The sequence below is a fragment of the Babylonia areolata genome, chromosome 1, assembly GCF_041734735.1.
Source record: "Babylonia areolata isolate BAREFJ2019XMU chromosome 1, ASM4173473v1, whole genome shotgun sequence".
NCBI lineage: Eukaryota > Metazoa > Mollusca > Gastropoda > Neogastropoda > Buccinidae > Babylonia > Babylonia areolata.
In genome coordinates, this window is record NC_134876.1 from 7,193,131 (window position 1) to 7,209,346 (window position 16,216).

Below are 16,216 nucleotides of genomic sequence, written 5' to 3' on the forward strand. Positions count from 1 at the left end.
ACAAACATGTGCATATACACGAACACATACAAACATACAAAAACGCAAGCATACACTCTAAGAGAACCACACACCGGCACACAAACACACACCGGAACGTACACGTGCGCGCACACACACATACACACACACACGCGCGCGCGCGCGCACAGAGACAGAGGGGGAGAGAGACTTGAGATGAACTCCACTACTACGAAGTCTACCTAAGCGGGTGTATGCGTGTGTGTGTGTGTGTGTCTGTCTGTCTGTCTGTCTGTCTGTCTGTCTCTGTGTATGCCTGTGTCTATGTGTGTGTGTTTGTCTGTGTCTGTGTGTCTGTGTCTGTGTGTGGCTGTGTGTGCCCGTGTCTGAGTCTATGTTTTTGTCTGTGTCTGTGTGTGTGTGTGTGTATCTGTAATTATGTTTGTGCGTGTATATGAATGTACGTGTCTGCGTCTCTGTGTGTGCCCATGTTTATGTCTGTGTTGTCTGTCTGTGTTTGTCTGTGTGTCTATCTATGTTTCTGTCTATGTTTCTATATGTATCTGTAATCATATGTGTGCGTGTACATGAGTGTATGTGCGTGCGTCTGCTTGCGTGTCTGTCTGTGTCTGTATCTTTGTGTGTGCCCGTGTCTATAATAATTGTGTGTGTGTGTGTGTGTGTGTGTGTGTGTGTGTGTGTGTGTGTGTGTGTCTGTGTGTGTGTGTGTGTGTGTGTGTGTGTTGCTCAAGAACGGCAAACTAATTTCTCGTCACCCGATCAGTTGACACTCTGTTAGCACACAACGGGAGGGGAAAGTATTGTCGACAACGACAGTGGCAGCAATTTCCCCTCAACAAAACGGGAGAAAACTGACTGACAGAATTGGACTGACTGGGAGCACATTGTGACGCCGACAAACGAAACGGAAAGAAGGTTGACCCGAGGAAGGGCGCTTTGGTATAAATGTCAGACGGTTAGTGCCTGGACAAACACTTTCTCTCCTTCCCTTCTCCCTCCCCCCCCCCCCCCCCCCCTACACCACCTTCTGTTCTCACCCGTACACTCATCAGTCTATCTGTATGTCTGCCCGTATGTATGAGTATACATCTCTCTCTCTCTCTCTCTCTCTCTCTCTCTCTCTCTCTCTCTCTCTCTCTCTCTCTCTCTCTCTCTTTACAGGTTGATCTTCGTCTGTGGAGTGACTTCATTCTGCGTCTCGCGATTTTCTACAATCTTTGAGTTATAGGTGGTTCTAGAGGGCTAGAGTGTTGTGTGCACGGGATGTCACAAAAATAACTAAAAATTGCAATTACTAACATATATCTTCTATACATTCTATATATATATATATATATAGTACCTATACAAATTGTATTGTATTGTATTTCCCTTTTTATCACAACAGATTTCTCTGTGTGAAATTCGGGCTGCTCTCCCCAAGGAGAGCGCGTCGCTACACAACAGTGCCACTCTTTTTTTTTTCTTCTTTTTTTTCCTGCGTGCAGTTTTATTTGTTTTTCCCATCAAAGTGGATTTTTCTACAGAATTTTGCCAGGAACAACCGTTTTGTTGCCGTGGGTTCTTTTTGCGTGCGCCAATTGCATGCTGCACACGGGACCTCGGTTTATCGTCTCAACCGAATGACTAGCCTCCAGACCACCACTCAAGGTCTAGTGGAGGGGGAGAAAATATCGGCGGCTGAGCCGTGATTCGAACCAGCGCGCTCAGATTCTCTCGCTTCCTAGGCGGACGCGTTACCTCTAGGACATCACTCCACATGGCCATCACTGCACGTGTCCACAAAGGAAGTGAGATTATCTGAGCGCACTGGTCCGAATCTCAGTCTCGGCAGTATCTTCTCCCCCTCCACTAGACCTTCAGTGGTGGTCTGGACGCTAGCCATCCGGATGAGACGGTAAACTGAGGTCCCGTGTGCCATCACTACACACATACTACACACATACTACACACACATACTACACACATACTACACACACATACTACACACATACTACACACACATACTACACACACATACTACACACATACTACACACACATACTACACACACATACTAAATCTTTCATAGCTTTACAAGGGAAAAAGATAACCAAACTGGTTTCAAAGAGCAGAGACAGAAACAAAAGCGGATAATTGTTTCAGTGTTGTTGTTTTCTTGTAAGAAAGAGGGGGGGAGGAGAGAAATAGAGAGAAGGAGAGAGAGGGGGTAGAGGGGGGAAAGGGAGAGAGAGAGAGGATGATAGGAGAAAGGCAGAAGGGAGAGAGAGAAAGGGAGAGGGGGATAGAGACAGAGGGGGAAAGAGGGAGAGAGAGAGAGGATGATAGGAGAAAGGCAGAAGGGAGAGAGAGAAAGGGAGAGGGGGATAGAGACAGAGGGGGGAAGAGGGAGAGAGAGAGAGGAAGACAAAGAGGGAGAGAGAGAGAGAGAGAGAGAGAGAGAGAGAGAGAGAGAGAGAGAGAGAGAGAGAGATCGCTGACCGTAACAGGAATACCTTTCTGAAACATTTTTTCGATTCCATTTATGGAGTATGTTATGCTTCTCTCTCCAGTAATGGTTCAGCCGGCTTGTGACTGTGACGTTTATGCCCGCGTATTGCATCTGGAAATCGTACAAACAATATAACAATATGGAAAAGACGACGACACTGACGTCCTTTTTTTTTTCCTCCAGTAGTGTACTACTAATCCGTTCTGTACCGGACAGAGGAAGCTATTACTGTATGTGTTATCTAAAGCCAGAAGAAACATTGGGCAATGCAACTACAGATTATTTTTGTGGACTGCGTTGAACCGATTGTTGGTTCGTGCCCCACCACGTGGATTATTTCGCACCATTTTTGGTTCACGGTTCAAGCGTGTGTACACACAACGTGAGAATATTTGATAACTCTGGGTTTCTTGGTGTGTGTGTGTGTGTGTGTGTGTGTGTGTGTGTGTGTGTGTGTGTGTGTGTGTGTGTGTGTGTGTGTGTGTGTGTGTGTGTGTGTGTGTGTGTGTGTGTGTGTGTGTGTGTGTGTGTGTGTGTGTGTTTGTGTGTGTGTGTGTGTGTGTGTGTGAGGGAAGGGGATGGATGTGTGAATGTGAGTTTGTGCGAATTCACAATGCATCAATGAATGAAAGTTAGATTGTTCTGTTTGTGCGTGCCATTACATTTCACTCTCCCCTCTACCTCATCCCCTTCCTTCCTTCCTTCCTTCCACAGCCTTCCTGCCTTCCTCTTCCTCCATCCATCCATCCCTCTCCTCTCCTCTTCTCTCTCTCTCTCTCTCTCTCTCTCTCTCTCTCTCTCTCTCTCTCTCTCTCTCTCTCTCTCTAGCAAAGTTTGTTCAAAGCAAATAAGTCGAGGCATTCAACAAACAAAGCCAACAGGTGAAAGTGTTTGTCCTGTATTTGCAAAGTCGCTCATTTGTGACAACTGAAGCCGATCGTCTCTCTGTCTCTGTCTCTGTCTCTCTCTCTGTCTCTGTCTCTCTCTCTCTCTCTCTCCTTCTCTCTCTCTCTCATGTCTAAGATATCTCTCATGATTATACCTTTATTATCGTGTATAATGCAGAATTTAAAGTGACGTTTAGTGCCAGTGTATATGTGTGCGCGTGCGTGTGTTCATGTATGTGTACATGCGTGTGCATGTGTGCGTGTGTGCGTGTGGGGTGGAGGGCGCACGCGTGTGTGTGTGTGTGTGTGTGCGTATGTGTGTGTGTGTGTGTGTTGTGTGCGTGTGTGTGTGTGTGTGTGTGTGTGTGTGTGTGTTGTGTTGTGTGCGGGTGTGTGTGTTTTGTGTGTGTGTGTGTGTGTGTGCGTGCGTGCGTGCGTGTGTGTGTGTGTGCTGTGTGTGTGTGTGTGTGGTGTGTGTGTGTGTGTGTGTAGTGTGTGTGTGTGTGTGTAGTGTGTGTGTGTGTGTGTTTGAGATGGTAATTAGTGTCAATATAAGACGCAAGCTAGGGCTGAAGTTTAGAATCGGTCATCGGTCTTTGAAGCTCACAAATTTCAAATACCTTAACGATGTGGCATCCAGTCAGTCACTTGGCATTGATTTTTCAGCAAGTCGGTCAGACCAACAACAAAAGAGGCCTTTTTGTAGGTGTTTCAAATCTCTTGCAAACTAACCGCGACAGCAGTTTTAAACTCCGAAAATAAAATCGTCATTTTTGTTCCCTTGCTGCTCAGCGCCGAGCAGACAAAACATTGCAAACAAACTCAGCTGGTACAGAAATCCAGCCATGACGCTTACACAAAGTCATCGTCGTTTGGATGTTGTGAACTGCAGTGGAAAACAGCGCTGCTACGTGTGTGTGTGTGTGTGTGGGTGTGTGTTGTGGTGTGGTGTGGTGTGGTGTGGTGTGAATAGAATAGATTTTATCATATAGAATAGAATATATTTCATTGTCATGAAACCTTAAGGTTTATAAGACACAAGTGCAATGGTAAATGAAGGAATGAATGAAAAATACACAATTAATTAATCAGTTAATGCAATAAATTGCAACAGCATTCATAAACAAATTTTACTCATCTTGTTTGTATATATTTATCATCTGTTAGCATCACCTGACTGGGAATATTTCCTGTGTTATTCTAATTTTGAATATCTCTTAAAAATTGTTGCCTTGATTTTTATATTTGATACAATGATCAAAAAGATGGATTTCGTCATTCAGTATGTTACACTCGCTGCACAATCTGTCTTCTTGTGAAATATTCAAATATCTACCTTTCTCAATCTTCAGGTCATGCGCGCTTATTCTGAGTTTTGTTAAAGCTTGTCTGTGTTTTGTATTTCATATATTTAAAAGATAGGTTTCAGTTTTGCACTCTGCTACAATCGTATTGTAAAATTTTAGCTTTTATGGGGTTTTTTTCTATTTTATCTTTCCAGTGTTTGATATATTCATTTTCATATTTTTGATATATCACGTATTTCAGTCTATGCACGCTGATTGTGAATTGGTTTTTCTAAATGTGATCAAGGCCTATAGCTTCGAGTATCTTTCTAACAAATATCAACCATGGGGAAGCTGTAATTTCTTGTTGGTGCATGGACTTATATAATTTGTTGATGAGGGAAGTTTCTGGTAATTGAATTATGTGAATCCAATATGTAATAACTTGGCATATTATCTTTGAACTTATTGGGAATGTGACCAATTCACCTAACACAGGAAGCAGAATGCTTTTGTGTGTGTGTGTGTGTGTGAGAGATAGAGAGAGAGAGAGACAGAGACAGAGACAGAGACAGAGACAGAGAGACAGAGAGACTCTGGTTAAGTAACACGCAGATGTTTGACTATGCGGATACGAGATAGATATTGAATGCGTGTCTTATATCTGTACATCCTGTCAAGCACTTGTATGCAGCTGAACAGAATGACAATCATCAAGGCCTGGGCAAATATGATATGAAATACCGCCAGGGGCAGCTGTTTCACTGGGGAGCCTGTGTCCTCGTTGGGAACGTTGACCGCTGTACTTGTGGTTATGGTTGTGGCTGGTTCAACTCTCACCCTCTCTGTCTCTCTTATCTGTCTTCTTTGTCTGTCTCTGTCGGTCTCTCTTGTGACTCTGTGTGTGTGTGTGTGTGTGTGTGTGTGTGTGTGTGTGTGTGTGGATGGTTCTTTTTTTTTTCTTTTTTTTTTTTACTTTTCTTCTTCCTCTTCTTCTTCTTCTTCTTCTTCTTCGTATCATCTTGATGATATTTATAACAATTATTATCATTATCATTATTATTGTTACTATCATTATCATTCCCGCAACCTCTCCCTCCACATCCACACCCCCGCGCTTACGTGTGTGTGTGTGTGTGTGTGTGTGTGTCTGTGTCTGAGTGCGTGCGCGCGTGTGTGTGTGTGTGTTGTTGTTGTTTTATTCTCCCTCCCTCAACTCACCCCCCAACCCTTCCCACCCCCAGCGTCAGAATCAATTCGTTCACTGCCCGTATTGATGATGTAATGAAAAGTAATCATGAAGTCTATGCTGACGTAGCGTTGGGTTTCATCATTATTGCCCCAGTCCTAGCAACACCTCCCCCCCCCACCCCACCCCCCCCCCCCCCCCCCCCCTCACCACAAAATGACGGGAGCATTGCCCTATTGTACTACACTTAATCAAGACTAGAATTAGAAGAAACAAAACCACATCGTTTGGCAAACAGTTTCCTGTTATACCACACTTTATCAAGACTAGAATTAGAAAGAAACAAAACCACATCGTTTGGCAAACAGTTTCCTGTTATACCACACTTTATCAAGACTAGAATTAGAAAGAAACAAAACCACATCGTTTGGCAAACAATTTCCTGTTATACCACACTTTATCAAGACTAGAATTAGAAAGAAAAAAAACCACATCGTTTGGCAAACAATTTCCTGTTATACCACACTTTATCAAGACTAGAATTAGAAAGAAAAAAAAACCACATCGTTTGGCAAACAGTTTCCTGTTATACCACACTTTATCAAGACTAGAATTAGAAAGAAAAAAACCACATCGTTTGGCAAACAGTTTCCTGTTATACCACACTTTATCAAGACTAGAATTAGAAAGAAAAAAAACCACATCGTTTGGCAAACAGTTTCCTGTTATACCACACTTTATCAAGACTAGAATTAGAAAGAAAAAAACCCACATCGTTTGGCAAACAATTTCCTGTTATACCACACTTTATCAAGACTAGAATTAGAAAGAAAAAAACCCACATCGTTTGGCAAACAGTTTCCTGTTATACCACACTTAATCAAGACTAGAATTAGAAAGAAAAAAAAACACATCGTTTGGCAAACAGTTTCCTGTTATACCACACTTTATCAAGACTAGAATTAGAAAGAAAAAAACCACATCGTTTGGCAAACAGTTTCCTGTTATACCACACTTTATCAAGACTAGAATTAGAAAGAAAAAAACCCACATCGTTTGGCAAACAGTTTCCTGTTATACCACACTTTATCAAGACTAGAATTAGAAAGAAAAAAAAATCGTCTCATCTGGCAAACAATTCCTTTCTGCACTGCACATTATCAGGACCAGAATAGAAGAAATAAAACCGCCTCATTTGAGCGAACAACTTCCTTCAATAGCACACTTTATCAAGACTAGACTAGAAGAAATAAAACCAAACCACATCGTTTGGCAAACAATTTTCCTTCTCTACCACACACTTCATCAAGACCAGAATGAAAGACCAAACTTCCACATTTTGGGAAACAGGAGGAGGGGGAGTTGGGGGATCGCCTAAAGATGCAATACAAACAGGAATGTGTCATTATAACGGTCGTTATGTACGTGTTAAGTACAGCATCACTTCCACCCACCCGCTACACAAAAAACGTTGTTGTTTTTTTAGGACAGAAAATGTTCACCTGATAGACACCAAACAGCCAAAGTTTAGAAAGAAGAAAGTTTGTTTTTTTAAGTGACAAACAATACTGACTGCTTCTTTTGCTTCTCTTTTGACGCGGTCATGTTCTTCTTCTGAAATGTGATCAGCCTACTGTCTGGAGGTTTTAAGGGATGCTCGTTTGAAGGATATTGCAGGAGTTTCGCAGTCTGCGATGATCAGAATATGATCGTAAACTGTGTTGTGGGAGTGTGTCTGTCTGTCTGTGTAAATGTGTGTGTGTTCGTATGTGTGTATGTGTCCGCCAATTTGTCCTCAATGTGCGTTAGTGTGCGTATGTGTGTATGTCCGCGAGAGAGAGATAAACTGACAGACGGGCAGACAAACTAACAGACAGAGAGACAGAGACAGAAATAGGCACTTCAAATAAAACGTGATTCATACACACACACACACACACACACACACACACACACACACACACACACACATATATATATATATATATATATATATATATATATGAGCGCGTCCTTGAATGTAAACAGTCTACCTCATTCGCGGCGCAAAATGAACAAGATATTTTACGATTGATTCCGCATGAAATCCATCAGGTGCATAGGTGTCTGTTTCTCCCTCTCCCTCTCTCTGTTTCTGTCTCTCTGTCTCTCTCATTATTTCTGTCTATCTCTCTCTCTTTACACATCGTATGTCATATATTTGCGTGCGCGCGCACGTAGTGTGCGTGAGTGTGTGTGCGTGCGTGCGTGCGTGTGTGTGTGTGTGTGTGTGTGTGTGTGTGTGTGTGTGTGTGTGCTTTCGGCGCACACAAGTAAACTGACGAGATGCTTCTCTCACAAACGTCGAAATTAGTTTTGATATGTATTACTGATTTTTTTCTTTCTTTTAATAAATAAGCCTGGAAATATCTCTACCTTTTAAAATTGTTTTCAAACGCACGAATGTCTTTGAAACTACTTTTCTTACACCTAAACCAAAAGCAAGATGTTGTACCACGAAAAAAAAAAATTTCTATTCAGTTTCAGTAGCTCAAGGAGGCGTCACTGCGTTCGGACAAATCCATATACGCTACACCACATCTGCCAAGCAGATGCCTGACCAGTAGCGTAACCCAACGCGCTTAGTCAGGCCTTGAGAAAAAAAAAGGTGAATAAATAATAGATAAGCTTACGTAAATGAATTAATAATAATTATAATATAAAAAGGTAGTAGTAATAATAATAATAATAAAATAATAATAATAAATAAATAAATAAACAAGACAACAAAAAGACCAAAACGAATCTGATGTCTGTTTTCACTGTGAAACAGCTCTTACAGGAGAAAAGAAAAAAAAAAAAAACAACCAAAAAAAAAAAACCAAAATAAGATGACTTACTCTATTCAGTAACGTATTAAGGCGTTTGTAACTGAGATATTCGGTAGCCTTCTCGTTTGTGCATTTGATTCATAGATTTTTTTTTTCTGTGTATTCCCCAATGAAATCATGTTGATGGAATATGGCGTATGTATCTTTGTGTTAACCCGGCATTCGATTAGCTCGCTTTTCATGTATTCCCAATGGTTTTGTTTTCAATGAAATTATCTCTCTTGTCTTTTCAACTGACGTGGTGCGTGTAGATGCACTGGAGAATGGAAAACAGACTCGATTGTTGTTGGGGGGGGGTGGGGGGGGGGGTTGTTGTTGTTGTTGTTGTTGTTTTTGTTTTTTACCGAGAATTGGTCTTTTTGGTTTCTGTTATCTCGACCGATTGGTTGTTGGCAATAAATGGTGTGTGTGTGTGTGTGTGTACGCGCGTGTGTGTGTGTGTGTACGCGCGTGTGTGTGTGTGTGTGTGTGTTTATTCATCATGAGATTCTGAAATGAATCATAAGTTTTGCCATTCATTCGCTAGTAAAATTCCTTCCTTATTTTATGATTATATAAAAGCACTGGGTTCCATTCCTGTACGCGCCTAGATCTTTACTCTTCCCACACCTCCCCCCACTCCATACACACACACACACACACACACACACACACACACACACACACACAGCTCGCCCTAACTCCATTTCTTCCATGAACCCATGAGTAATGGTCACGGTGATGCTGGTCTTTCTGATCAGACGATGATAAACGGAAGTACTGCGCAAGTCATGAATTTTTTGTTGAAAATACGTTTATTCATTTGAAGAAAATGCAAACAACAGATACGAAGAAACATACAAACAAACAAACAAACTCAACGAAGGAGTACCAGAAGTAGGCATAATACAATTAACAAGCTGGGTTCGCTTGTATAATATCATGCACTTTAGCGCATTGTAACCCACAACAATCGGGAGAACTGTCCCTGGAGATGCTGTGTTGAAAAGTTTCGTTGTTTTTTTTGTTTAAGCATTATTTATTCTTCTTCTTTTTTTCTCAACAGAATGGATTACTTTTGTTAAGGACACACACACACACACACACACACACACACACACACACACACACCGGGATTTGGGTGAAAGGGATTAGGGATTACAACGCAATCAGGATTTTCAAAAAATTGTGGCGGTCATTATCACTAATGGGTTTTATTTCTTTCGTTAGTTCTCTTCTTTTTTCTTTCTTTCTTTTCTTTTCTTCCTTCCTTTCTTGTTTGTTTCTTCTTGTGTTCTTTCTTTCATTCACATTTATATCTTCTTTTTTTCGGGCTTTGATTTCTTTCTTTTCCTTCTCTTCCTTCCTTTTCTCCTTCCTTTGTGTCTTTCGTTCTTTCTTTTTCTCTCTCTCTCTCTCTCTCTCTCTCTCCATAATGTGCGATTGTATCCTGCCTGCATTATGGAAACAAAACAATAGATTTTGTTGTCGTCTTCGTTATGGAAAACGTGCAAGTGTCTAATTCAACATTCTTATTATTTTCATGCATAATCAGAAACAAATTGTGCTTTTAAAAATAGAAACCAAGAGAGAGTGACTATTTTTGGCCCGTGTGACTTTATATGGCTTTTTTTTAATAGTGCGTGTATTGTGAATTCCGTAGTTTATTTAAAGAAAGAAAGAAAAATAAACAAACGAAAGCTTTTCATTGAAAATTACTTCAAACCGTAGATAACGTTTATATTTTTGTCAATAATCAACACGGATTTACAAACTATAACACTCTAATAATATAAGTGTTGGTTATGTATGCATAATATAAGTGTTGGTTATGTGTGCATGGTTGTGTGCACTTATGTATGCGTGAGTGCGTGATCATTTGTAGAACATCATTATTGTTTTTTGTTCTAAAGCTGAAATAGTCATATTGATATTAAACCAGTCTATCATGGTCAATTTTACAAAATAATTGTTCCCGTAAACGTATTTTCTGTTTATTTATATATACATGTATTCTAATTAGCCATTTTTGTCCACCTTATCATTGATTCTGTCCAGACCAAATTTAGTTCTATATTGTTAGCCTGTATTGACTCTATCTGGGCCAAATTCAGCTCTATTAGCCTGTGTTGATTCTATATGGGCCAAATTTAGTTCTACTTTATTAGCCTGTATTCACTCTATCTGAGCAAAATTTTGTTCTACTTTTTTAACCTGTACTGATTCTGTCTGGGGCAAATTTAGTGCCACATTATTAGCCTGTATTGGTTCTGATTCTGTCTGGGACAAATTTAGTGCCACATTATTAGCCTGTATTGGTTCTGATTCTGTCTGGGACAAATTTAGTGCCACATTATTAGCCTGTATTGGTTCTGTGTGGGTCAACTTTCGTTCTTCTTTATTACACTTTATTAATTCTGTCTGGGTAAATGTAGTTCTGCTTTATCATCTTGTATTGATTCTATGTGGGCCAAATTTAGTTTTACTTCATTATCCTGTACTGATTCTGTCTGGGTAAATCTAGTTCTGCTTTATCATCTTGTATTGATTCTATGTGGGCCAAATTTAGTTCTGTTTCATTATCCTGTACTGATTCTGTCTGGGTAAATGTGGTTCTGCTTTATCATCTTGTATTGATTCTATGTGGGCCAAATTTAGTTCTATTTCATTATCCTGTACTGATTCTGTCTGGGTAAATGTAGTTCTGCTTTATCATCTTGTATTGATTCTATGTGGGCCAAATTTAGTTCTATTTCATTATCCTGTACTGATTCTGTCTGGGTAAATGTAGTTCTGCTTTATCATCTTGTATTGATTCTATGTGGGCCAAATTTAGTTTTACTTCATTATCCTGTACTGATTCTGTCTGGGTAAATGTAGTTCTGCTTTATCATCTTGTATTGATTCTATGTGGGCCAAATTTAGTTTTACTTCATTATCCTGTACTGATTCTGTCTGGGTAAATCTAGTTCTGCTTTATCATCTTGTATTGATTCTATGTGGGCCAAATTTAGTTTTACTTCATTAGCCTGTACTGATTCTGTCTGGGTAAATGTAGTTCTGCTTTATCATCTTGTATTGATTCTATGTGGGCCAAATTTAGTTTTACTTCATTATCCTGTACTGATTCTGTCTGGGTAAATGTAGTTCTGCTTTATCATCTTGTATTGATTCTATGTGGGCCAAATTTAGTTTTACTTCATTATCCTGTACTGATTCTGTCTGGGTAAATGTAGTTCTGCTTTATCATCTTGTATTGATTCTATGTGGGCCAAATTTAGTTTTACTTCATTATACTGTACTGATTCTGTCTGGGTAAATGTAGTTCTGCTTTATCATCTTGTATTCATTCTATGTGGGCCAAATTTAGTTCTATTTCATTATCCTGTACTGATTCTGTCTGGGTAAATGTAGTTCTGCTTTATCATCTTGTATTGATTCTATGTGGGCAAAATTTAGTTCTATTTCATTATCCTGTACTGATTCTGTCTGGGTAAATCTAGTTCTGCTTTATCATCTTGTATTGATTCTATGTGGGCCAAATTTAGTTCTGTTTCATTATCCTGTACTGATTCTGTCTGGGTAAATCTAGTTCTGCTTTATCATCTTGTATTGATTCTATGTGGGCCAAATTTAGTTCTGTTTCATTATCCTGTACTGATTCTGTCTGGGTAAATCTAGTTCTGCTTTATCATCTTGTATTGATTCTATGTGGGCCAAATTTAGTTCTATTTCATTATCCTGCACTGATTCTGTCTGGGTAAATCTAGTTCTGCTTTATCATCTTGTATTGATTCTATGTGGGCCAAATTTAGTTTTACTTCATTATCCTGTACTGATTCTGTCTGGGTAAATGTAGTTCTGCTTTATCATCTTGTATTGATTCTATGTGGGCCAAATTTAGTTCTGTTTCATTATCCTGTACTGATTCTGTCTGGGTAAATCTAGTTCTGCTTTATCATCTTGTATTGATTCTATGTGGGCCAAATTTAGTTCTGTTTCATTATCCTGCACTGATTCTGTCTGGGTAAATGTAGTTCTGCTTTATCATCTTGTATTGATTCTATGTGGGCCAAATTTAGTTCTGTTTCATTATCCTGTACTGATTCTGTCTGGGTAAATCTAGTTCTGCTTTATCATCTTGTATTGATTCTATGTGGGCCAAATTTAGTTCTGTTTCATTATCCTGTACTGATTCTGTCTGGGTAAATGTAGTTCTGCTTTATCATCTTGTATTGATTCTATATGGGCCAAATTTAGTTCTATTTCATTATCCTGTACTGATTCTGTCTGGGTAAATCTAGTTCTGCTTTATCATCTTGTATTGATTCTATGTGGGCCAAATTTAGTTTTACTTCATTATCCTGTACTGATTCTGTCTGGGTAAATGTAGTTCTGCTTTATCATCTTGTATTGATTCTATGTGGGCCAAATTTAGTTTTACTTCATTAGCCTGTATTGATTCTGTCTGGGGGGGCTGGGGGGTAGGGGGGGGAGGGAGTTTAACCTCGAGGGTTCTTCCAAGCTAGCCTGGGAAGAGAAGAACAGAGACAAGTAGAGGAGAGTCGTGGCGTTGTCTTCACTGGTGCACCCCCCCGTACGACATCAACAGAAAAGTCAAGGGACAGGTGAGGAGGGTGAAGAATGACCCCCGTATCTACCTCGCCTCGAGAGACGATCCAGAGGAGAACGGATAAAATCTAGATAGGGGGTCTGGGAGGAGGGGTGGGGGTTGGGCGTGTGGGGGGTGGGGGGGGGGCTATGGGTCAGTTCTGACAAGCTGGAATTTACCCCCCAGGGAGGTCGTTCCAGGTTAATCTATGTAGACCACGGGGGTTGACCTGGGGTGTATAAGTTTGACCCCTGGGTAAAAACCAACGGGGGAGTACAAATAGTCTTCTGTACCAGCAAATAGATTGGGAAGGGGAAAAAAAACAGCCAACAGTCCCGATGACACCCCGCCCCGCCCATACACTCACCCTCCACCATCCTGGTGCCGATGACGCCGTCCAGGTTGACGCTGGCGTGCTGGGAGTGGAAGAAGCTCAGGGCGTCCTCCAGGGCCTGCAACGTCCGCCTCAGGTAGGTCAAGGTCGTTCGGCGAGGCACGTGACGTACCTCCTGCTGCACGTGCGCGGCTTCCGCGGGACCCGTGGGGAGGGTAAGGAGGGCGAGGAGGGGAAGGAGACATAGGAGGAAGCCACGCTGGAAGCGTCCATGTCTCGACCTTGGCATCACGAACGGAACGTTGTGTGTGTGTTTGTGTGTGTGTGTGTTTGTGTGTGTGTGTGTGTGTGTGTGTGTTCGTGACTGAACTGAAGCCCGGCTGAATGACACGGGAAACGAAATGACGAGCGCCTTAAAGCGGCTGTCAGTCAGCTCTACCCAGATAGACTGTTTTGGAAAAGACTCAGGTGTTTGTGAAGCGCTTAGAGACTGGTCTTTGAACCAGGCGAGGACAGGCACTGGATCAGTAACGGGGTTGACGTATCAACCAATGTATGTATCAAGCAGAAATAGCAAACGTTCTGAGACAAAAACAGAGACTGACCACCCACCCACTATCACTGCGGCCCACTCTTTTTACCACTTACGTCAGTCGCTGCTGAAGTCAGCAGATGTTTTGACAGTCGTCGTTGGTGTTAATACTTGATAGATAGATCAAATAGAGGGGGTGTTTCCAACACTTGCTGAAACGTTTTTCATATTTTAAAAAAGGTCGGTTTTTTGTGCGGGTTTTTCCTGTTTTTTGTTGTTGTTGTTGTTGTTTTTGTTTTTTTTTTTTTGTTTGTTTGTTTTTGTTTTTTGGTGGGTTTTGTTGGTGTTTGCTGTTTTGTTTTTGTTTTGCTTTTTTCAGGTTGAAAATTATCTTCTTTTTGTCAAGTTGGAAAATTACGTCGGTAAGGTTGTTGGCGATGAAGAGAAAACTGAAAAAGTAAACAAGATATAAAAAAAAAATTTAAAAAAATATTCTTGTATATTTGGTATGATTGATAATTCCGAGTAAGCGTTTCCTATTGAAATACTATCGACTTATCACATGGTTTCATTTGCCTCTCCTACGTTCGTTTGATCTTTTTTTCATTCTTTCTGAAACTTCGTTCAACACGAGCAGAAAAAAAAAATAAGTGGACAATCTGGCACTTGGAAGTTTCGAAAAGACACTCGACTCGTGTTCAAAGTTTTGCGTCCCTAAAATCACTTGAATTTTGCTGTTATGGTTGTTTTTGTGATTACAATTATTGCTTTCCAAAACTCGCGTCCAAGACTAGGAGAACAACCAGTAGAATTTTTTTTTATTTAATCACTCGATATGTTTGCAAAAATACTTTTGGGTTGTACCGGTGTTTCAAAAAAAAAAATGGGCCGAAAAAAATGGCAAAATACACGTAACAATTTTGCCTGTGGTTTTGAGATTGAAGAGCTATTGGCAGAAGTCCTATAGGTCAAGTTACTCAAGGCTGGGTTATTGTGCTTTCAAATGCTGGTGTTGATAACGGGACAGAACGGAACAATACAAAACTGAAAAAAAAAAAAAAAAAAACCAACACAGATCAACGCCACCGCCACTGTCAGTGAAGCCCACAGACTGGCTTGCCACGTGAAAACCACACAAATCACTGCTCGCTCCGCGGGCACACACACCTTGCGATCATCACCGCCAACACCATCACATGGTGGACCCTTTATATATATCTGTACATACCACCCCTTTTCTCTGTTGGCGGGATCGGGGTGACAAGTCTTTTCACACACACACACACACACACACACCACACACACACACACACACACACACACACACACACACGCCGTTTGCCCTGAAGATCCGCCCTCCAAACCGTGTGGGCTTTGGCAAACAGTGGAATGGGGCGAGAGCCAACGCGCACACACACACACACACACACACACACCACACACACCTCCGTTAACAGAAAGAGAGACAGAGAGAAGGGGGTGGGCACACACACACACACACACACACACACACACACACACACACACACACACACGAAATGGAGACAGGAAGACCTCACCACCACTGACACCACCACTGCCACTACTACCACCCGGACCTGTTTGTCTCTCTGTGCACGTCAAGTTGCTCGTGTTGTTGGTTTTTGACGCAACTCATGTGCCGGCAATGCTGCGCTTGTCTTTCATGTTTGGAGTTGTCTGTGTCTCCAGTAACAACAGCGTGTCTCCAGTAACAACAGCGTGTCACCAGTAACAGCAGCGTGTCTCCAGTAACAACAGCGTGTCTCCAACAGCGTGTCTCCAGTAACAACAGCGTGTCTCCAGTAACAGCAGCGTGTCTCCAGTAACAACAGCGTGTCTCCAACAGCGTGTCTCCAGTAACAGCAGCGTGTCTCCAGTAACAGCAGCGTGTCTCCAACAGCGTGTCTCCAGTAACAACAATGTGTCTCCTACAGCGTGTCTCCAGTAACAACAGCGTGTCTCCAGTAACAACAGCTTGTCTCCAGTAACATCAGCGTGTCTCCAGTAACAACAGCGTGTCTCCAGTAACAACA

General features: G+C 41.3%; 1 protein-coding gene across 1 annotated transcript in view; it reads right to left on the minus strand.

Annotated features, from left to right (window-relative positions):
* Nucleotides 1-15,427, minus strand: part of LOC143291036 (UPF0764 protein C16orf89 homolog) — a 100,462-nt gene extending 85,035 nt beyond the window's left edge. The window contains exons 1-2 of the mRNA XM_076600624.1: nt 15,234-15,427; nt 13,664-14,149 (exon numbers count right to left, since the gene is read on the minus strand). Of these exons, the coding sequence (XP_076456739.1) occupies nt 13,664-13,919 (256 nt within the window). The 5' untranslated portion in view covers nt 13,920-14,149; nt 15,234-15,427. The remainder of the gene's footprint in view (nt 1-13,663; nt 14,150-15,233) is intronic.
* Between the last annotated feature and the right edge of the window lie 789 nt (nt 15,428-16,216).